General features: G+C 45.4%; 1 protein-coding gene across 1 annotated transcript in view; it reads left to right on the plus strand.

Moving 5' to 3' along the window:
- The first annotated feature begins 3291 nt into the window (after nt 1–3291).
- BFSP1 (beaded filament structural protein 1) overlaps nt 3292–23774 on the plus strand; it is a 29879-nt gene continuing 9396 nt past the window's right edge. The window contains exons 1-5 of the mRNA XM_054724127.1: nt 3292–3653; nt 9198–9258; nt 15209–15304; nt 17519–17611; nt 21735–21842. Coding sequence (XP_054580102.1) covers nt 3292–3653; nt 9198–9258; nt 15209–15304; nt 17519–17611; nt 21735–21842 — 720 coding nt within the window. The remainder of the gene's footprint in view (nt 3654–9197; nt 9259–15208; nt 15305–17518; nt 17612–21734; nt 21843–23774) is intronic.

The following is a 23774-nucleotide window of genomic DNA, read 5'->3' on the forward strand; positions in this document are numbered from 1 at the left end:
GTGGGTATAGGATAGTCAGTGGTTAACAATTAACACGATAACAATAACAATGAGGGGTTTTGTGGTCTCTGCTCTGGCACAGTGAGGGGGTCCAGAAAAAAGGAAATTACCCTGACATTCCAAAGGTATGTTATCGTAGATGCAAAAAGACAACAGGCTCAGTTGTCAGGGAAGATACCAGCCTAAGACTTGTCCACCCGCCATGAACTGCTGTTTGTTAGAAAGTTTTAGTTTCAGACCATCCTATGCGATTACTTTTGGTCCCTGAGTTTATAAGGCCTCCCTTAAGTAGATCAAGTTCAGCATTTGGCCCCACAGGGTTTAGGGGAAGAAGTAGAGATAACACCCCTATTCAATCCACTACAACTAATGGGAAGCACAGCCCTCCCTACTTGCCATGCCCACCTCAACTCATCCTCACCATTTTCGGGGAACACCTGACTCATTCCACTGTTCCTCACCCCAGGTGCTCTCTCACCCTGTTTATGCTGCTGTGTCTGGAGTTCTAACTTCTCTACCAAGCCACACATTACTCACTGAGGCTTCTTTCTTGTTTTATTATTATATTTAACTTTATTGTTGAAAGTATTACAGATGTCCCCCTTTATCTCCTCATTGACCCCTTCCTCCCCCTTTCTACCTTCCCCAGGCCTTCACCGCCCTCTTCTCTGTGTCCTTGGTTTTGTAAAGCTCTCTATTTTAGAACTTATCTCGGATTTTTTGTGTGTGTTGGTGTAAAATAAATAAATAAATAAAAAGGAACAGGTTTTATGGCAAGCAATCTCACAGGGTGATCTGATCATGAATTCCTAATTGGGCAGGTCATTGTGGGTAGTCATTATCCAGACCTGTCCATTGTTCTTATGTATACAGGTTAGCTCATCTTTGACATACCAGAAGTAACATCCCTCCAAGGGGTTATTAACCCCCAAGAGAGCACATATCTTCTTAACTATCCTGTAATCCAATCCCGGTCTCGCTTTCTCTAATCGTCCTACATTCCTTCCTTAATTTCGAATGCATAAAAGAAGCTGCAAAATTGTTATTCTCCCTAGCATTTGAGATCTTGTTCCCTGGCACATCATTCGTTTGGCTCAAATAAACTCATTACAATTCTCTACAGGTTTAGATGTTTCTTATGTTGACAGTGTCTTCATTAGTTGGGTAGGAATTTGTCTTCCCACACCTTGAAAGTTGGGACTTGACCTTAGATATTTTCTAAGTGTTTGTTCTACTGGAATAAGTTGAAATTATATTTTTTCCTTTGTTATGTTTCTGGGATATATTTATTCTCAAATGGGATTACTATGTGTGGTAGACTGAGTTTCTGGTCCCCATTCTTCAGTGTGAGGGAGCTACACACCCACCCCCTTGCCATGCCTATTCCCTGCCTCCTTGCTTTGGCTGTAGCCATGTGATCTGCGTTGACCAATGAGATGTTAGTGGCCATGATGCAAACAAAGGTTTGGAATGAGCTTGTGTGTCTGGGTATGCTCTTGTCCTTTTGTCACTAAGAGGATGAGAGACATTTGGGGCAGAGCGGCTCCAGCCGACCTGCAGACCTGGGAATGTAGTGATAAGTACTTCTTCTATGCCACTTAGTTTTGGGGTCAGTTTGTTCTGTAGTGATACCTGCCTGGTACATGATATCATAGGGCATGAATAGTTTTATAACCCTGTTCTCTGTTGGTTTGCTCTCTAGGATAGATACTTGAAACCAATTTACCATGCCATCAGCCTGGTATTTGTATACCTGCATATATACTCATATGGCTCTCTTTGATTTGATTATAACATTTATTTGTAAATGGCTTAAGAAAATATAATAAAACAATAAACACACCACCAACACAACTTAGGACCTTACATAGCTTCATTCTAGATGGAATCTATTATGTTGCAGTCTTTTTGGAGTGATAATAAACCTAATAAACCCAACAAAGAAATGTGTAATTTTCTTGATCTTTGATAACCATGAGTTTATAGTATAATTATACATAATTTATACAGTTGTTAATCAGATGATACTACTAATCCTTATTTTTACAAAATAGCCTTTTAGTAATGATTTTAAAAATTGGAGATATGACAAAATATTTATATTTAATACAATTTTCATCAATGTTATTATTTCAATACCCACAGTTTGCTTTTAAATTTGTCAAAGGGTAGCTTTGTTAATTCCATAATACAAATTAAAATGAAACATGGTAGCCAAAAAGTTTTTATAGTATTTAATTGAGAGTATGACAATTTATTAAATCTTAGGCTGTAAGGATTTTTTTTCTTTAGTTCAAATAATCTATTATGCAAATGTCTTGATGGAGCTCTATTTATTTCTCCTACTCAGAAAGGATATCAGAATCCAGGAGAGCAAGGGTGGCATTATAATAACTGTGCATCTGTTTCCTAAGTTTTTGTACAAAGAGTAGATTCTTCACAAATGTGCACAAATAAGAACGTTCGGCAATGCCACACCTCACAATTTACCGAGTTGTGGAATTTAAAAAATATATATTTTGTTGATTTTAGAGAGGAAGGGAGAGGGAAGAGAGATAGAAACATCAATGATGAGAGAGAATCATTGATCAGCTGCCTCCTGCACGCCTCACACCGGGGACCGAGCCCGCAACCCAGGCATGTGCCCTGACCCGGGAAGCCTCCATGGCATCCTGGTTCATGGGTCAAAGCTCAACTACTGAGCCACGCCAGCCAGGCTTGAGTCGTAGCATTTTATTTTGCATCCATGGTTAAGAATCTCTATCGTAAGGAGTGTTCCTAAACGCCAAGGTATACAGTAATTAAGAAAAATAATTGCTTAAAGTAATCAGAAAAAATAGTATTGTTTAAAGTTCTATAATTGAAGCTTGGCTCTAACAGCCAAAGACAAAGCTAGGGGTCCTTGGGCTCTCGAGCTAGTCCAACGCTCCCTTGGGCTTCCTTCACAATTCCAGTGGAACCAGTCAAAAGAAAGTCACGCTCCTCTTGTCCCTTTGACCTTCCATCCCATCATACAGCAACGGACTTGAACAATCACGGAACAAAAACCTCTTTGCCCAATTTAACCTCGCAAGCCCGGGAGCTGTATGGTCCGTTAATCCAGCTCACAAAAGCATGCCTGCTGCTCTTTTATTCTCCCAGAGGCCGGGCCCCGTGTTGATCCTGACAGCTGATCAGCTCTGGAACGTCCCAGCAGCGTGCCAGCGGCCTCCGCTGTTTATTTAGCGGGCTTCTGGCTCTTCGAGGGGCCCCCTGGAGCCGGCTTCGCACGCGCTCGCCCGCAGAGGAGCCATGTACCGGCGCAGCTACGTCTTCCAGACCCGCAAGGAGCACTACGAGCTGGCCGAGGAGGAGGCACCCGGCCGCCTGGCCTCCGACCCAGCCGCCGTGCCCAACCTGGCGGCGCTGCAGGGCCTCGGCGAGCGCGTGGCCGCCCACGTCCAGCGGGCTCGCGCGCTCCAGCAGCGCCACGGCGTCCTCCGGCGGCAGCTGGAAGCCTTTCAGCGCCTGGACGAGCTGGCGGGCCCCGAGGACGCCCTCCTCCGCCAGGTGGACGGCAATCGTCAGCGCGCCCGGGACCTGGCGGCTGAGCGCGCCCGGCTGGAGCGCCAGGGCGCAGAGGCGCAGCGCGCGCTCGACGAGTATCGTAGCAAGTAAGCTTTGGTCGTGGGGGGAAACTGAGGCAGGGCGGGGGGCGGCACCTGCGGCAGGGATCTGAGAGCAGGCTGCCATCCAGGTTGGAGGGCTATCTCTGGTGTCCTGGTCCTCATGACCACAGTGTGTGTGTGTGGGTGGGGGGGGGGGAGGGGGGAGGAAGGAGGGGTGCACATGGTCCATTTCCCTAAGATAAGACTAGCTTCTATTTTGATGGTACTTCACAGTTTACATGAAATGGTATCATTTACTTTAAATGCATTTTAAAATTTAGGTATAATTTCCATATAACAGACAAAGACAAAGCTAGGGGTCCTTGGGCTCTCGAGCTAGTCCAATGCTCCCTTGGGCTTCCTTCACAATTCCAGTGGAACCAGTCAAAAGAAAGTCACACTCCTCTTGTCCCTTTGACCTTCCATCCCAGTTTTTAAGGACACAGTTCAGTGAGTCTTGACAAATGTATATACCTATGTTACTACCAAAACAAGCAAAATGTTTCCTCTACCTTAGAAATTCCCCTTCCGTACTTTTCAAGTCAATCTTCAGTTATCATTCGCCCCCCCCCCCCCCCCCCCGCAAAAAACAAAACAAAACACCAAACCAACCCAGGGGGTTTTATTTCTAACACCATAGATTAATTTTGCCTGTTCTAGAATTTCACAAAAAGGAATATTACAGATATACTCTTGTGTCTGGCTTTCTTTTGCTGACCACAATATTTTTGAGATGCATTAATGTTATTTAATCCTCACAGCCAGTTATAGATTGTATTTGCCTGCACCTATTTAACAGATAAGGAGACTGAGGCTCAGAAAATGTAGGGATTTGGAGCAATGTCACTCAGCTAGTGAATTGCTGCCCTGGGACTGGATTGAAGTGATGGACATACTAAGTCTAATGGTTTTCACCGCATCACAGCCAACTCCTGGAAATCGTTTCAATGTGTGCCTTCCAGGGTCTTGCTAGTCCGTGTGGTCCAGGGACCAGCAGCATTGGCGTCACCTAGGAGCTTGTTTTAAAGGGAGACTCTTGGACCCAGAGCGCCTGAATCAGGAACTGCATTTTAACAAGACCCCAGTGATTCGTAGTTTAAGAAGTTAAACACTGACGTTTCAGAAGCCCTGGTCCGGGGCATGGTTCCACCTTTTGACAGACTGAACAATGTGTTAAAATTAGCTATTAAAAAGAAAAAGGATGGTCAGCAATTTGTCAGCATCTTTCCAAGGTATAATTGTGTGTGTTCTTAGACTCAGCAGAGTCATTTCCATCAAGGAATTTACTACGATAGTCCAGCAGGTGTCAAGGGGCACGCCTACAAGGTTATTCACTGCCTTGGGAGCTGCAGTGGCAAAATCCTGGAACCAACCTAAATGCTGATTAATAATGGGAGACAGGTTACACAGTTGTGCTTCATTCATACAATGGGATACTATGCAATGGTAAAAGAACAAGAATAGTGTGTTATTACCATTTATTTAAAAAAGAGAGGTGAAGAGTAGAAATTTTCTGCTTGCATAAGGAAAAAGAAGACACAAGCACACACAAACAACTAATGACACTGGGGCGAATGTCTGACTTTTACTAGGTGTTCTAGTTATTGTCTTTCAGTATCTACCTACAGTTTAAACCAGGGGTCCTCAAACTTTTTTTTTTTTAATATGTTTTATTGATTTTTTACAGAGAGGAAGGGAGAGGGATAGAGAGCTAGAAACATCGATGAGAGAGATACATCGATCAGCTGCCTCCCGCACACCCCCCACTGGGGATGTGCCCGCAACCAATGTACATGCCCTTGACCGGAATCGAACCTGGGACCCTTGAGTCCGCAGGCCGATGCTCTATCCACTGAGCCAAACCGGTTTCGGCTGTCCTCAAACTTTTTGAACAGGGGGCCAGTTCACTGTCCCTCAGACCGTTGGAGGGCCGGACTATAGTTTTAAAAAAAACTATGAACAAATTCCTATGCACACTGTACATATCTTATTTTGAAGTAAAAAAACAAAACGGCAAAAACACCCGCATGTGGCCCGCGGGCCGTAGTTTGAGGACGCCTGGTATAAACTGTTTGGTAAGTTCACCCTCCCTCATAGTAATGGACATACTAAGCTGCCAGCTGGTTGGTTTCTGATATGTGGGGTAACTATTCATATGTCCCTTATGCATTATTCAAGCATCAGGGGGTCTTGCTCCTTAGGATGACTGACAGAAGATAGAGACCTTTGCCCAATTAAAAATAATTACTAACGAATAGAAAAAGGAGGGAAATGTTAGGCCTATAGGGCAATACAATCCTTAACGGCCATTTGCACACTTCCCACAAGAGGAGGACAAAAAACCAGGAAAAGCTCACTGGACAACAGGAGTCAGACCATACAAGGAATGAAAATGGTCCTGAAGGCATCTGATCACACAACTGCATCCCATCCCATTATGAGCTCACCAGCTAAGCCCCCAGACCCACTGACAGCAAAAGCTTTCCACCAGTGTCTGCATATAAGGATGAAACTCCAGGGTGCTGCCATCATCGACCCAGTGTCCCCTTGGCTCAGTGCTGTGCAGCCCTTTCATTTGAATATACGACCCCCATCCCCTTTCCTTAAATAAATTTAATTTTCTGAAATCACTGTCTGAGATGGCTATTTAGCCTACCTGTGGGCAACATCCACCATATTCACCTTTCAAGTTCCACATTCTCAGTCTGAGTCTTGGGTAGGTTATTCACTGCTGTGTACTGAGCATATTTATCAGATCAAATAATTGATTTCATTCCAATCAGTCCTTCTGTTTTTTTAAAAATATTTTTTATTGGTTTCAGAGAGGAAGGGGGAGAGAGGGAGAGAGAGAGAGAGAGAGAGAAAGAGAGAGAGAGAGAGAGAGAGAGAGAGAGAGAGAGAGAGAGAGAGAGAGAGGGAGAGAGAGAGAGGTCAATGATGAGAGAGAATCATCGATTGGCTGCCTCCTGCATGTCCCCTACTGGGCCGGTGGGGTCAAGCCCTTAATATGGACATGTGCCCTGACCAGTCCTTCTGTTTTTTTGTTTTTGTTTTTTATTTTGATCCAGAGGCTTGGAGAGGATCCTTGGGTAGCAGGACTTGAACTTAGGTTTTCTTGCCCTGAGTCCATATGCTTTTAAGAACACTGTCTTGGAGAGAAGTTACTCTTGGACTCCTATGGAGTGAGGCCCAGTAATAAGAACTAGGCCTCATTCAAATGAAGATCATGTTCTCTAGAACAAAGAGAAGTGTATGCTGGTTCAGACACCCCGCTCCATGGGCCAGCAGGATCCCCTTGATCCCCAAATGGTCTCCACATTAGACTACTGTCTACTGTGACTCCCTTGAGCCCTCAATGAACAAATGGTCATATTGAGTTTTCCTGATTTCACTTGGTTCTGATTATGTCTCCATCATGGAGCAGTTCCTTCAGATTCTGTGATTTATTTAATAATTCCCCTTAATTTATTTCCTTTCATTGCCCTGTTGGAGAAGTTTTGATATTCTGGCTGGGGTAGTGGGACTTGAAAATTATTATAAAAATCATAATCATCCACATGCATGCGTATACACACACCAAGTTTGGTTTCACATTCCAGAGGGGACTTGATGGTTAGCCAAAGCAGATAAAAATAATGCAGACATGCAAAGGAATATGCAGCCTTGTTAGGCATATTTTCTACTTGGATAGTTGAATAATTTCAAAATCAGGTCTTTCACATGTCAAACAAAGACTAAATATAATAAAATGAAATAAAAACAAATAAAACTATCAAAATGCAATGGTGAATATAGTCAATTATCCAAATTGCTGAAAACCAAAATAGTTGTATAAAACAATCAGATAATTAAAGCCAGTGTATCTTCATTTTATGAATTCACTTATATATTCACTTATATGAATATATATAAATGTATCTTAAATTCTTATCATGAGTTTTTATAATGAAGATACTTGCTTTTAATATAATATCTAGACTTTTCTATAACATGAAAATCACATTAATATGTTGTTTATCCAACCTGTGTTGTTTTTTTTTTAACACACCTCTTTTTAAAAATACATTTTATTGATTTTTTTACAGAGAGGAAGGGAGAGGAATAGAGAGTTAGAAACATCGATGAGAGAGAAACATCAATCAACTGCCTCCTGCACACCCCCTCCTGGGGATGTGCCCACAACCAAGGTACATGCCCTTGACCAGAATTGAACCTGGGACCCTTGAGTCCGCAGGCTGATGCTCTATCCACTGAGCCAAACCAGTTAGGGCCCAACCTGTTTTTAAGCTACAGAAATTCTTAAGATATTTTTAGCAGGAAAAAGCAATGAGAAAATTAGATTTTTGTTAACAGTTTTATTCTCAAAGTTAATTAACCATTAAAAAACAATTTCTGGCTCCATTGCAGCCACACACAAAAGAAACTGCTAAATGTGACATCTTGGCGTGAAATGTAAAACTTGTGCAACTGTGTTTTAATTTGATTTCATGCCTCTCTTAGTTTGGAGTCTTCTAGAAGCGGAACTTGAGTCAGGGGCTTGAGGACAAGAGGCTTATTTGGGAGGTGACCTCAGGGAGCACAGCTTGGGGGAGGGAGGAAAGGCAGAAAGGGAAGGCTGCTAACGCTGAGTGCATTATTCAGCAAATTCCCCCTGTGGCCACTGGGACTAACCTGTGGGGTGGAGGACACACCTTACTTGTCCCAGCTGAGGGAAAGAGAGCTGGGGTATGATGCACCCACTCACCTTCCTGCCAGGAGCACCCTCTGGCCCATCGGCCTGTCCTGATCACTGGCTCAGAGCAGGTCTTTGGTGTCAGAGATGATGCCACAAGGATTGCCCTGCCCTATAGGTAGATCATAAAACATTATTTCTGGTGACAACTCTTATTTTGGGCTAAGGCCCTCATTTAAATTCTTTAAGGATGAGGTAAAAGTTTCTTGTGTGCCCATAGGGTCTTGATTGCCTTTAGCTCAAAATAATTCACATGCCAGAGTGGCACATTTTGGGGAGGCCTATTCTGAACCCTTTCGTGGTAAGAATACGTCTTTCTTTCAGAGTTTTGTGAGAGTTAAATGGCATAATCCAGAGACACTGACACATGTTGGTAAATACAGGAGTGTAGGAAATCTACACAAGATCAGGTCAATGGTGTCAGCAGGGCAGACTCCCAGGCTCTGAGCCGCTGTTGCACTTGGATTCCAGGTGTGCTGAGATGTGATTCCCTCATCCTTGGTGGCTGGGAGGGACATGCTGGGGGATTGGGATTGGGCCTCCAGACGGGAAGACTCCTCTGCCATTTATTAGTACTGCTCCCAGTTAGCCCATGTGCGATGCCCATGTCAGCACTTCCTGTGTGTGGCAGGATGTGAAAGAGGTTGGGCAGCAGTGGGCTTGGAAAGGCAGCATCAGCTTCTGCTTTAAAATTAGGGACCCCTTCTAAAAGAGAGGGCATAATACTCATATCGGATTAAATTTAATGCTGATTGTGTGATCAACTCTTGTGGAATCATAGAAGCTGCTCAACTTTCACTTATATGTGCAATTTGCAGGTATGAGAATGAATGTGAATGTCAAGTGCTGCTAAAAGAAACGCTTCAGCGGCTTAACAAGGTGAGCTGAGCACATCCTTGGGTTTGAGTAGATTAATGACAGGATTGAACTAAATGGCTGCGATGAGTGTTACCCACACTCCTCTTTGTGGTATTTCAAGATTCACCTATTTATTTTGCTGTCACTCTACTTCTTGACTTCGTAATTTCAACTAAATCTTTGTGTGAACTCACACACCCAAACACACACTCATATACCGCAGGATACAGGATCTTGAGAGAGAACCTGGCAGGTGAAGGCTGGACCTTCAGGTTCTCGGTCCATTAAGATCATCAAGTGGGAAGAAGGAGATGAAATGGAATAGTATAATTCACATCCTGTTTGCTGGTCATATCAATGATTTTGGTTGACAAATCTTTGAATGTGTACACATATTAGATCAATAAGGTTTTGGCTATCTACTCAGTCTCAATGCCCATTTCCTTTTGTCTGGGTAAAGGGATTCATTCCTGGGTGTGGCCATTGAAAATGGGAGTTTAGGAGGAGGCTGGGGAGAGGAGGAGTGAGGAGGAATGTGGAGGGAGAGAGCAGAGTCAGGAAATGAGGCAGTGGGAAGAGAGAGGATGAAGATTTGTCAACAAGCCCAGCCCCTCTCTCCAGGCCAGTCTGAGCACCAGGAAGGAAAGTGACCGAAAAATTTTTGGAATTTTTTTTGACATCCAGGATCAAAGTAGGTGTTGTTGTTTTTTTCAAAGTAAACCTAATTAGCTAGAAATCTTAATGAACGTGAATGCTCATTCTTTAGGAGAGTGTGTGTGTCTGTGTGTGTTAATTAGGCTGCTCAGCAGGATTTTTAATGACTTTGTATGAGTGGGTTGGCAAGGCTGATTTTTCAAGGATTCATTGGATTCTAGTTATTCCTCTAGTGCAGTGGTTCTCAACCTTTCTAATGCCGCGACCCTTTAATACAGTTCCTCATGTTGTGGTGACCCCCAACCATAAAATTATTTTCGTTGCTACTTCATAACTGTAATTTTGCTACTGTTATGAATCGTAGGCCCACAGGTTGAGAACCACTGCTGTAGAGCCTAAGGCCATCGGAAAACACAGATATTTACATTACGATTCATAACAGTAGCAAAATTACAGTTATGAAGTAGCAACGAAAATAATTTTATGGTTGGGGGTCACTACAACATGAGGATCTGTATTAAAGGATCGCGGCATTAGAAAGGTTGAGAACCACTGCTCTAGTGCCTTTTTCAGAAGTGGTCCAGATCAGTGAGTGGCTCTGAAACGTCTGTGGGCATTGGCAGCACCTGGAGTTCATGTTAAAATGCAGATTCCTGGGCCCAGAACCGAGGTCTTCTCATCCAGTAGGTCTAGGATCTGCCAGACATTAAACATTTCTAATCATTTCTCAGGTGGCATGGTCCAGGGACCACACTTGAAGAACCACTGACCTAGATAAAAAACACACCATACCAGGGTTGGAATGCTTCCTAAAACTAGACTATCGAACCAGAGTCTCTGTTCGGAAACATCTGGACGTTTCTGCTGGGGGAGCTTTGGAAAGTGCAGCTGACAGTATCCAAAGCACAATAAAAGCACAAGCGTCTGCACATTTCTGAGTTCTGGTACAAACAAAAGAAAACACTTCCAAACGAATTCTCAACATAACAGCATATTCCAGTGGCACCTCCTCACCTTCGCGAGTTTTCTGGGGCAGTCTATCAGGTGATTGTCTTCAAAGGGGGAGAATGTGCTTGTGAAGCACCTGATTAATCTGTCCTTTATGGACAAATGTTGGCTGGGCATTTTAAAGGACTGGCTGATGGGACCTAAGAGTGGTGGTTTTGGCATGATCCTAAGAGGGAGGTGGGGGAAGAATGACTGCCGAGGTTGGGGTGGGGCAGAGAGTTCTCAAACATCTTAATTTAGACCAAAAATTCATCCATAATTGGTACACAATTACTGGAGCTGAAGAACTGGAAGCTGGGTTTCAAGGACTATGTGCTATTACTAATAAAGGGATCAAACACTCAATTTTAGAAATAGAAGGAACCCTAGAACTCATTGATTCTCAAACTATCTATCTATCTATTTATTTATATTTTTATTGATTTCAGAGAGGAAGGGAGAGAGAGAGATAGAAACATCAATGATGAGAGAGAATCATTGACTGGCTGCCTCCTTGCATGCCCCCTACTGGGGATGGAGCCCATAACCGGGGCATGTGCTCTGACCCGCAATTGAACCGTGACCTCCTGGTTCATAGGTCGACGCTCAACCACTGAGCCACGTTGGCTGGGCGATTCTCAAACTTTTTAAAGCCACATCCTTTAAACAAAATATTCCAGAGAAGCCAATGTATGGAGCCAAAGCAGAGATCTTTTTAAAGGACATGATAGTGGGACAGGCACCCCATCCACCCAGCAGCCTTCCTCCCTCAGAGCCCTTTCAAGCAACTCCATGGAACCTGAGGGCTCTGCCAAATGCAGCTTGGAAACTAGTCTGCCCCACAGATGGGAAGGCTGAGTCCAGGCTGATCCAGTGGCTCATGCAGCTCGTTAATGAAAGCTAATAGAAGACAAGGGGACTAGAACCTGTCTTGGGCTTCTCTCTGCTTCTCAAGAGTTGAGTGCTGAATTCTCATCCCACCCTCTGAGTCGGAGGAACTCACCTCTGAACTGTTGCTACAGGGGGTTGTCCAGCTGAGATACAGGACACCATCAGTGTGCTCAGCTTATGTGTGTGACCTTGGGGGTGGCCCAGGGTGCCAGGGCTGACCGGCAGACCCTGAGTGATGGATGAATAAATTACTCTGACACACATTTCTGTGAAAGAGAGGCTAATGGACTGTTTTGCTTTAGGAGCAAACAGCTTTGTTCGCCTGCCTCCTTAGGCTTTTATTGTAACCACAGCTTGAACTAAAATTAACCTCTAGATACAATCAGCAGGGTAAGCATCCTTGAGAAAATACCTGTATCTTTAGTGTCTTTCAAACAAGGACGCTTTGAAGTCTAAACATAAAGATTCTAGTAAAACACCCAAGGGTCAGACTTGTTTGGAAAAGTCAAGGCAGGGGCTGCCGCCTTTGGCAAGGTCCCCTCAGAGGCCTCCGACCTTTCAGAGAATCTTCCTTACAGACATTCCAGCCAAGTCCTGTGCTTCCCCACACCAGGGGAGATGGATGGGGCACCAATATCAAGTGTGAAGGGGCCATCTTTACCCAGAGACACTGGCTTTGTGTCTGTCTCCTGGGAGACAGATTCCCTGACTGTCCTTGGGAGGTGGAGAATGAGCCATGGACCCAAAGACCCTACTCCTGCCTATACCTGCCACAGAAGGGCTCGGGTCTGTGGTCCTTCCTTCCTTCTGTCTCGTCACCCAGTGTCCGTGTTCCTGATACAGAGGAAGGGATTTCAGAGTCTTCAGAGGAAAGAATTAGGTATGTGGAAATTAGTGTGTAGTTAGACGAGGGGATTCACCTTGGAGCAGAAACCTGGAGGACTCACTGAGGAAGAATGAGATGCTCCGCTGTGCCTAAGATTGATTCTGGTGAGCTGTGTCGTCCAGCCTGGGACTCACTGGCTAGGCATGGCTGGGAGCAACTGAAATGCAGATAACTCAAATTGCAATGTGTTATAAGTATAAAATATACACCAGGTTTCAAAGACCTAACCTAAGGGGAAGCATGTAAATTATCATTAATAACTTAAAAAATATTGGTTACATGATGAAATGACAATATCTGGGGTATATTTGGTGGAAGAAAATGTTAAAATTACTTTTACCCATTTATTTTTATTTTATTTAATGGGGCTACTAGAAACACTTTAAAATTATGCCTGAGGCGTGCTGTATTGGAATAACTTAATTTTTACTTGCGTAAGTCTATGCAAAAAAGAATGCTTTAAGACACAGTGCTAATGATTGCAAATTAGCTGATTTGATCTTGTAGAACTCTTCAGTTCTTTAAGATAAACTAAAAGGTTTTTATGGTAGATAAAATAGCTTCAGAAGTTTGAGTTGGTTGAGGGTTGGCCACTCCCCTACAACCTTGCTGACATTTCAGACCAGATTCACACAGGGCATATATTTCTTTTCAAAAAAATATTTTTATTGATTTCAGAGAGGAAGGCAGAAGGAGAGAGAGATAGAAACATCAATGATGAGAAACAATCATTGATCAGCTGCCTCCTGCATGCCTCCTACTGGGGATTGAGCCTGCAACCCAGCATGTGCCCTGACCAGGAATCAAACCACGACCTCCTGGTTCATAGATTGATATTCAACCACTGAGCCATGCTGGCCGGTCTATTTCTTTCTTTTTTTTTTTTAAGTTTATTTTTTTATTGTTGACATATATTTCTTAAGTAACATTTCTTTTGCTGCAGACCCCCAAAAGTTCATACAACCTGTTTTCTAGGCTCCATGAAGTCCAGGCTCTCTGATGTTTTAGGAGCTAAGGTAACACTTTGCATGAAAAATTCATTCAAGACAGGTAATCCAACAGAGTCAGAATCCTGGTATCCTTATTGTCAGTACCAGACATTCTCATATCTTCCTTCTCCAATGGTCTTTTACAGGAACAATTAAGGAACCAGGTGTCTTTCCTAAGAGAGCAGGCCATAGGCCTTCCCAGAACCTAAGTCCATTAGTGCAATGGTGGGAGTATCTCAAAATATCTTAACCAGTCCACATACCTGACGCTCTTAACCCTGTTCATGCAAGAATGGAGAGTGTCTTAAATATTTCAGCCAAACCACACATCTTCCTTTATTAATGAGAGCCCATTGCTGACATCCATCATGCTTTTTAACAAGTCATTAATACGTCGGTAAAAATTCACTTAGGTATTGGCAGGGGTGCATGGCGGAGGTGTCTTGAGGAGTCCAAGTAATGTTCACCTGTAATGTTGCACTAGACAACTGAAGTGTTTAAGTCAATTCCAGTTGCCACGGCACTATCTTATTAAGAGCACAAACAGCTATTCAACCTATTTGGTTCATTCAAACAAGATCAATGAGAGAAAAGTCGGTGAATTATCAAAAAGTTTGGTGAGAACATTCAACCTCCTGTCATAAATGTTATTTCCAACTTTAAAGGAATGAATGCCACTCACCACAGCAGTCATTATAAAATGCATGCTGTATTAGAGATACGCAGCCTCAGGGAGGGGTGCAACAGTCCTTGGGAGAAATGATTAAATTGAAGGTTTCAGTGTTAAGGGAAAACTATTCCTTAGTCTTAGAAACATAACCCACTGATAATGAACTATAGGTGTGCCTTAAATTTTAAGGTTGTTGGTCAGTAAATATACCCTAACGTTGTCCCTGATCTGTCTGGATCAAGGTTTTTCAGCCCTGACACTAATGACATTTTGGACTAGATGATTGTTTGTTGTGTGGGGCTGTCCTGTGTATTGTAGGATATTTAGTAGCATCCCTGGCCTCTACCCACTAGATGCCAGTAGTAACACCCCACCACCCAAGTGGTGACAATAAAATGTCTTCAGACATTGCCAAATGTCCCCTTGGGGGCAAAAATCACTCCCATTGAGAACTGCTATTCCGGATCAGGTCCATTGGGCTAACCCAGTGGTGGGCAAACTGCGGCTCGCGAGCCACGTGCGGCTCTTTGGCCTCTTGAGTGTTCTAACGCCACTTCTTCAAAATAGACTCGCCCAGGCTGAACACCGACTTCTGCCCATGGGCCACGAAGTTTCAATCGCACTGTAGGTGCGCGCCGCACGTGGTATTTTGTGTAAGAGCCACACTCAAGGGGCCAAAGAGCCGCATGTGGCTTGCGAGCCGCGGTTTGCCGACCACTGGGCTAACCCAATGCCTTGCTAGAAATGCAGAATCATAGACCCCTCCCAGACCCACGGGACAACAATCTGCGTTGTAGTAAAACTCCAAGGGGTCTGTGGGTACACGCACCTGGCCAATTCCACACCCATCTCTGTGCCCCACAGAGTCGGATGTGTGATGCTTTCTCATTGCAGGAAGCTGATGAAGCCTTACTGCGTAATCTGCACCTTCAGATTGAGGCCCAGTTTCTGCAGGATGATATCAGTGCAGCAAAGGACAGGTACAAAAAGGTAACCATGAGGCTCTTCTCCCGGGCAGTCCAGGGCACTCGTGGCTGAAAAGTGAGACTGCTAGACTGGGTTACTTTTGTGTGCATTGCTCCAGAATCAAGTGGGAGATGGGTTGGTTGCTAGACAGTTCTTAGTGAGCCAGACATGTGTAGAGGAGGAGGCAAAAGTGTGTGTGTGTGTGTGTGTGTGTGTGTGTGTGTGTGTGTGTTGGGTGGGGTGTTGAGAACTAGTACATTACAGTTCACAGAGAGATTTTACATAGATATGTCTTGAATAAACTACAGCCTATAAATTGTTTCAGCTCAGAAAATGCAGAAAATGCAATATATATGTTTTAACTCTTCCTCTGAGCCAATTAATTGAGGCATTCAGGGGCCTTCTCTCATGTAATGCTCTTCTCTGCCCCCTAACCCACCAGCTTCTTAAAGGCCTGACTTTGCTGGGGGCAAGGGGAGCCTTGATGAACTGGAAAAATCAAATCCTGGAGCTGTGTGATCATGGACAAGTAGCCTAACCTCTCTGAGCTTTCTTATCTTAAAAATGCAAATGACAGGCCTAGTAGATTTGGCTCAGTGGATAGAGCATCGGCCTGAGGACTGAAAGGTGCCGGGTTTGATTCCGGTCAAGGACCCCTACCTCTGTTACAGGCTTGATTCCTGGACCTGGTCTGGATGAGTGCGGGAGGCAACCAATTGATGTGTCTCTCTCATATCGATGTTTCTCTCTCTCTCCCTTTCACTCTAAAAGTCAATAGAGAAATATCCTCGGGTGAGGATAAACCACAACAAAAAAACAAAACAAAAAATCATGACAATGATGGACTCTCCTTCCTACATGCCCTGGAGCCCTCCACGGTCCATCCCCAGCTGGCCAACCTCCTGCGTCCCTCCCCTCCCTGGCCCCGATTGTGCACTGGTGGGGTCCCTCTGCCTGGCCTGCACCCTCTCACAATCTGGGACCCTTGGGGGATGTCAGAGAGCCGGTTTTGGCCCAACGGTGGAACAACCGGTTGCTGTGACGAGCACTGACCACCAAGGGGCAGATGCTCAATGCAGGAGCTGCCCCCTGGTGGTCAGTGCACTCTCACAGGGAGCACCGCTCAGCCAGAAGCCAGGCACGGGAGCCTCTCCTGCCCTGGGGGGGAGCAGGCCTAAGCCAACAATTGGACATCTCCTGAGGGCTCCTGGACTGTCAGAGGGTGCAGGCCGGGCTGAGGGACCCCCCTGAGTGCATGAATTTTGTGCACCGGGCCTCTAGTAATAATAATAATAATAATAATAATAATAAGTACTCACACTATGACACTTCCGTGAATAATCTCATTGATCCCAACAACAGCCTCTTAAGATAGTGTCTTAGGTCAGGTTCCCCATCAGCAGAGCCTAAGGTGGTGATTTTTGTGTGATTGCTGTTTGGGTGGAGAGCACCTAGGAGAAGGGGAGGGAGGAAGAGGAGTGGGATAGCATAGGGGTGGGCCCTGGGCCGCCCCGGTTCAGCTGGAGCCTCAGTCTGATCCCATTGCTGGTTTGGGGGCTCTGGGTCATGAGTCTCATCCCACTAGGCTGTTCCCACCTGAGGTAAGAGGGCTGGACTTTTCTACTCCTGTGCCAGCTAGTCACTGGCCTGGGTTGGGTGGGAGTGGATTGGGAGGAGTTGAGCCACTTCCTGGACAAGATAACCATTTGCTGGCCTGGGCAGTTCTCTGGAGGGGGCACAGCTGTGAGACGTGTCATCAGTCCTCATGCACGGAGCTGGGCACAGTGCTCTTCAGATTGTGATCCCACTTTTATAGAAGAGCCTGAGTTTTAGGAGCTATTAATAGCTTGCCCGAGGCCTCATGCAGCTAGCAAATGATTTTGTCTGGGACCCACGACCAAATTCTGTCCTTTGAAGCAGTGCCCGGCTCTGGGGTCGGAAAAGGCCCTTTGCACCCTCTGGGGCTTGGTCCTCCTCTGCTTCTCCCCTTAGCCCTGTCTGCAGGGCTCTGTGAAGACAGTAGCAAAGCATGCACATAACTGATGGGGAATGAAGTAAACCGAGCCTGTTAATCCATCGGCCCGCTGATCTTGTGAAGTTGGGAGATCTAAAGATCATGGCCTGTGCTATTTGTGACGGTGGGCTATGAGAAAGCATTCCTCCCGGGGTCACCTAGTCCTGGAGGGAGAAACTCGGGCAGCTCAGGTTTTAATGAGAATGCTGTCTTTCCTCTAACAGAACCTTCTGGAAATTCAGACCTATGCCAGCATCCTGCAGCAGATCATCCACACCACCCCTCAAGCAGCCGCCATTACAGATGGGACGAGGGAGGTAAGAGGCGGGGCCCAGGCTGCAGGAAAGCGCATCTGGAGGTCTTTGTTACAGCACCTTGGGCCTGGTTCACACCCCCCTGGAAAGGGGAAAGGTGTCAGGCGGACAGACTGCGCGGAGCTGCGGTGGGTTAGCTCCTCCCCACGCGACTGTGTGTTCACATCTGAAGTTTACTCTTGTTCCCCTACTCAGACTGTGAACGCTGCTCTTTAGACATCTGAGGATATAAACTGTGTCCCTGACCGTGTTCTTAGGAGTTTTCTCTTGAGAATCATGGGCTGTTCTTCCCTGTATAGTTTATAGAAACTGCCAGACTGTTTCCAAGGCCGGGCAGCCTTTCTGCATCCTCACGGCGGTGTCTGGGAGATTGTGTTGCTTTGGTCCTTGGCTGCACTGGGCATGTCAGGTGTTCATCTGTTTTTGTTTGTTGCTCTTCTAAGAGGAATGTTGTGCATCTCACTGTGGTTCTACCTGCCTCACCTAAGGACTAGTGATGGTGGACAGTATTTCCATCCTTATTTGTTGGAGTATCTACTCAAGTCTCTTGCTCATTTTCAGATTGGGTTTTCTTATTCCTCATATGAATTTGACCATAAAATTTGAATACAGAGAGATTCAGGTAATTAGTGACTATATTTTCAAGATCCAGCTCTGCAAGTTTGTGGCTTAAAAACTATTAGGAAAGGAAAGGTATGAATGAAGCTGACTTTTTAAAAATGGGGATTTGGATGTAAAACATTATTCCCAATGATATTCCACATTCCTTCTCCACTTAACTCTCTAGCTGCTCAACAGGATATTGATGTATTTTTTTCTTAACATGTTCTGTGGGATTTTGTGATACATAATATGACACATTTAAACATACATGGAAAGGATACAATTAAAACAAATCTTTCCTGGTCTCCAGAGGCTGTGGTATTCTGGTACAGGGTTCTGTGGACTGGTCAACTGATAAAAGTCTGTTGTTGCTGTGTGTGTGTGTGTGTGTGTGTGTGTGTGTGTGTGTGTTTTGTAAGGATGATTTAGACAATGGTTCTCAACCCTGGTGACACCTGGAATTGCCTAGAAGTCTACACAGACCACATCCCAGCCAATTAATCGGCCACCTGTATAACCAGTGGGCTGGGGTAGCTGACTGCTTGCGTTTTTTGTTTTAACTTAAATTTTTTATGTCAAAGTTAAAGAAATCCCCAAATTTACTTTCAAAGACACTCTTGAATCCTGCCAAGTAACATCTAAGAGGCAGAAAAGTTCCTTTTTTGGGCCTTTATTGGGATATTTTTGTCCACTAATGATCATTTCAGGTTCCTGTTCTTCTCAACTGATGTTTCCAAAATTGCTACAAAGGCCTAAAGTAGTGTTTCCTGAAACCTTAATTTCCTTTGTCAGCGATTTATTCCCAAATACCTCATTTTCATTTTGCAAACATTTTTTTTCTTGTAATTCAGAGGTGTTTTACACCATAACACACTTTTTATTTTATTTTTTTAAAAAATATTTTTATTGATTTTAGAGGGAGGAAGGGAGAGGGAGATAGAAACATCAATGAGAGAGAAACATCACCAATTAACTGCCTCCTCCACGCCTCCTACTGGGGATTGAGCCCACAACCCCGGGCAGGTGCCCTGACTGGGAATTGAACCGTGACCTCCTGGTTCATGGGCCGATGCTCAACCACTGAGCAACACCGGCTGGGCTATAGCACACTTTTAAAATCAGATCATCTTTTCCCTGTAACAGAATTCTTCTGAGTTGTAAGATTATAGAGACTGTCTGGACTTACTTTGAGAGCATCAATGATCATTAGTGGATCATTAGCATCGCCCAGGAACTTGTTAGAAATACAGAATTTGCATAAAAATCTCCATTTTAGCAAGATCTCCAGGGATCCATGTGCATGTGAAAGATGGAGAAACACAGATACCACATTCTTTATTAATCTTAGCTTAAAAACTCTACATATGAGTTAAATGGTCGCTTTCAGGTTTGTTTCATTGATTCTTGTTAATGTCTTAGAAAATATCTCTGCCACATTTGCTCAAATGAGGGTGTAATTAGTGGTGCTAATTACAGGAACAAGGTCAACTGGTTAACGTGTCGGTAAGCATCATATCAGTGCCCTCTAACCAGAGGCCACTGCGTTCACACCTGTAGTCACATAAAGCTGAGTTCACTTTTCACTGCAGGAAGGGAGGGTGTACACCATGGAGACTGCAGGGTGTCTGTGGGGAAGGGTCAGGTAGGCAGGGCCCTGCTCTGGGTTGGGTACTCTCATGAGGGGCTGGTCCTATGGCTGAGTATCTTGATAATTTCTATCAAGGGGGCAGAGAAATGGAGTGTGGCTAAAGCTGTACCTGGTAATTCAGCAGCATCACTTGTGTTATCAGGGAGAGTAGATGGTTGGCCATTTCTGTGGTTGCACAGAGGTCTTTTGATCTGAGCTCAGACACAGTTTCAGAGGGTCGTGTTTCTGTCTGGTTCCCCCATGGTCCCAGAGTGACATCTTTGGATATTGAGGGTGGCATTGTTTTTAAGTTTATGGTAGGGAGCATCATGGCCTGGCTGTTAGTGCCAGCTACCAGTGACAGCTGCAGGGCTGTCTTCCTTCCTCTTTAATAAGTATCCAAGGGCCAGCTATGTGAGAGGCACCCTGTAGGCAGGTGTGGGGAGGGATGTGAGATGAGGAAGGTGGGGCCAGACAAGTGGGCAGGGTGCTGGAGGGAGGCAGTCTCTCCATCCCGAGGCTAAAGATCTAGAGTTCGCAGTGTGGTATATAGCCTCCATTTCCTGGTACACATGGGCATGAGGCCCCTTCTGCTCCCAACCACCCTCTTGTCTGCACCTTTGAGGCAGAGAGGTGGGGACTGAGACACAGAGAAGCAAAGAGGACAGAGACAAACAAACTGAGAGCCACGGAGAGCATGCATTCTTTCATGCACCCAGAAACACAGAAGTGCACACCGGGAGAGGATTCTTGTGCAGTTACATCTCAAGTCCTGCCTTCCCTCTGTGGTCAGGCCACAGGGCCACACTCACTTCCTCCCTTTAAGCATGTCTGTCTTGCTCTAGCTGTCTCTCTGCCTGTGTGGTTGCTCCAGCCACTTTGCAGGGTGTTGGAGAGCAGGGGGCTGCCTTAAACCTGTGGCCTTGAACATGGGTGCACTGGGAAAATGCTTGTTTCTGATTTTGCCTGGCTGTGAGGCCATATGCCCTGCGTCAGAAGGCACTGCTCTTGACCTGTCAGGCTCTTGTGAAGCGATTTGGACGTTTTCCAACAAACAGTGGAGAGGCAGGTTGGAAAGGGTGTTTGTTCTGCAGAGAGTGGAGAGGTTGTGAGATCTCCTCCAGGATGTTCCATGGAGCATTGACAGGGGATGCAGCTGCCTCACCATGTCCCCGGCTTCCCTGGTGCCCCTTGACTTCTGCTTTGTGAAGCAGCGATGTCTTAGCAGAGTTGATGGCTCAGGGCTCATACTGACCCGGCCGTCGGCACAGACACAGAGAGTAGAGCCCAATGAGAAACTGCCTTCCAAGTTTTCCTTTAGACAGAAGGGAAGGGGCCTTGTCCAGAATCTCTCATCCAGTTTGTGGCATAACCGGCTCTAAAGTACAGGTCTCCCGACACTGTCTCTGCACTTTACTTGCCCTCACAGCATTAATGGCTCAGATGTTGGAGACAGATTGGATAACCCAAACAACAGGCATGTATTTTTCACAGTCCTGGAGGCTTCAAGTCTAAGATCCTGGTGCTGGCAGGTTTGGTTCCTGGTGCAAATCCACTTTCTGGCTTACATATGCCGGTCTCCTGGTGTCCTCACATTGTCTTTTTAGGATGCAGCACAAAGAGAGGGAGAACTCTGGTGTCTTTTCTTATAAGGACACTAATTCCATCCTGGGGGCCCCACCCTCATAACCTCATCTAAATAATGACCTCCCAAAGGTTCTACCTCCAGATGCCATCTCATGGGGGTTAGGACTTCAGCCTATGGATTTGTAAGAGGGGGGACAAACATGCAGAACATAACGGGGTCCCATGCCTTCCTTGTCCCTTTCCTGTTCGGATTCCCTGGCCTGGTACATCAAGTGTGTGTGAGTGCTGAGTCTGGCCTTCTTTGTGCAGGAGAAGCTCCTGATGGAACGAGAGGCAACCGCCCTTCAGGGTCAGCTGGAGGAGGGCCGGGAGGTCCTGTCTCTCCTGCAGGCGCAGAGAGCCGAGCTGCAGGCCCAGGTAGGCCCTGCGTCCTCTTGTCTACTGCTTCCTGTGGGGCATTCAGCCACCCGTGTGAACCAGGGTTTACAACATGTTTTATTCAGTATCAGGTGCATGCAGAGGAGTGCACACGTATCCAGTTCAGTGATTCTCACAAAACCACAGATAAGGGCGGACTAGTTATCTATGGTCAGCTGTGGTCCGAAAATATTAAATAGAAAATTCCAGAAATCAACAACCCATTAGTTTTAAATTGAGTACTGTTCCAAGTAGTATGATGAAATCCTGTGCTGTCTCTCTCCCTCCCACCCAGGGTGTGAATCATCCCTTTGTCCAGCATCTCCACACTATATATGTTTTCTGCCCGTTCATCATTTAGTAGTCATCTGGGGTTATCAGATCCACTGTTGTGGTATCACAGTGCTTGTGTTCAAGTAACCATTCTTTTACTTAATAATGGCTCCAAAGCACAAGAGTAGTGATGCTGGCAATTCGTATATGCCAAAGAGAAGCTGTAAAGTGCTTCCTTTAATTGGAAAAAGGTGAAAGTTCGGTACTATCTTCAGTTTCAGGCATCCACTAGGGGTCTTAGATCATATCCCCCTCGGATAAGGGGGCGACTGCTGTAACAAACTATAGCAGTAAGTCTGATGAAACACAAGTTGTGTTAGTTTTCTCTTTCTGCCACAGCGAATTACCACAGATGCAGGGGCTCAAACAGCACTCCTTTATCTCACAGTCCTGGAGGTCAGAAGTCTGGGCAGGCTGGTTCTGGGTCTCACAGGCTGAAATAAAGACGTTGGCCTGCCTGGATGCCCTCATCTGAAGGCTCTAGGGGAGAATTGCTTCCAGTGTCATTCAAAGTGTTGGCCGAATTCAATTCTGTGTGCCTGTGGGCCCGAGGACCCTGTTTCTTGGCTGGCTGTTGGCTAGGAGTTGTTCTAGAGGCCACCCACATTCCTTGGTTGTGGCCCCCTCCATGTTCAAAGCCAGCCATGGTGCTGCGAATCTTTCTTGTGCATTTTATCATTCTGACTTCTGCTTTTAAGGTTTCCTGTGGCTGGGCCTACCCAAGAGTTTCTGACTCAGTAGGTATGGCCCAAGAATTTGCATTTCTAGGTTCCCAGGTGCTGCTGCCAGTCTAGGAACCACACTTTGAGAACACTGGGTAAGGTGGGTACCAAGTTGGGTCAAAATGTTCTACATTTGGTCCACCTGAGTCCCTGGCTCGGGTCCTCCACAGGAGGTGTTGATGGCTGGCTTTTTGCTGATTTTAAAAGGTTTTAGTGGCTGCACAAAGTAGAAGCTAAACTGAGGTCAGCTATGACTGTGGGATTTGGTGGGGAATAGAGGAGGGAGAGCCCCTTGTGGCCTGAGGGCTCCAGCTGGGCAGGGCTGTGGCAGCTGGTTCTGCCTGTGTTTAAAGCATCTGGTGCTTCCAGACCCTCCATAGCAGGGGCCTTTAGGGGGCGTCTCTGAACCAGCAGCATCAGCAGCACCTGGGAACTTGACAGACCTGCACACTCACGGACCCATCCCAGACCTACCGAATCAGCAAGCTCTGTTCCAACAGGTGTTTCCATAGGTTTAAGTTCGAGGACACTAGTCCACAGGATGAGAGACAGAGCACCTATCCCTTTGGGGGTGGCACTTCTTATAGGAGGTTGCCTAAATTGCGTTGACTGAGAATTTCTGTGACAGGAAAGTGAAAAAATGTCATCTATTACTTGGAAAGTGTGAGCCTACCAACAATTTTGATAGTCTCATTGAAGTCACTTAACACCACCTAGTGGTAGTTTTGGGTAAGACTGTGTAATCAGTGAAAGACTTGATTTCTTGTTTCCTTTTTTTTAAAAAAAATCTTTACCAAGGATATGATTTTATTAATTTTTAGAGAGAGGAAGGAAGAGAGAGAAGCATCTATGTGAGAGAGAAACACCTGTCAGTTGC

The sequence above is a fragment of the Eptesicus fuscus genome, chromosome 12, assembly GCF_027574615.1.
Source record: "Eptesicus fuscus isolate TK198812 chromosome 12, DD_ASM_mEF_20220401, whole genome shotgun sequence".
NCBI classification, from domain to species: Eukaryota; Metazoa; Chordata; class Mammalia; order Chiroptera; family Vespertilionidae; genus Eptesicus; species Eptesicus fuscus.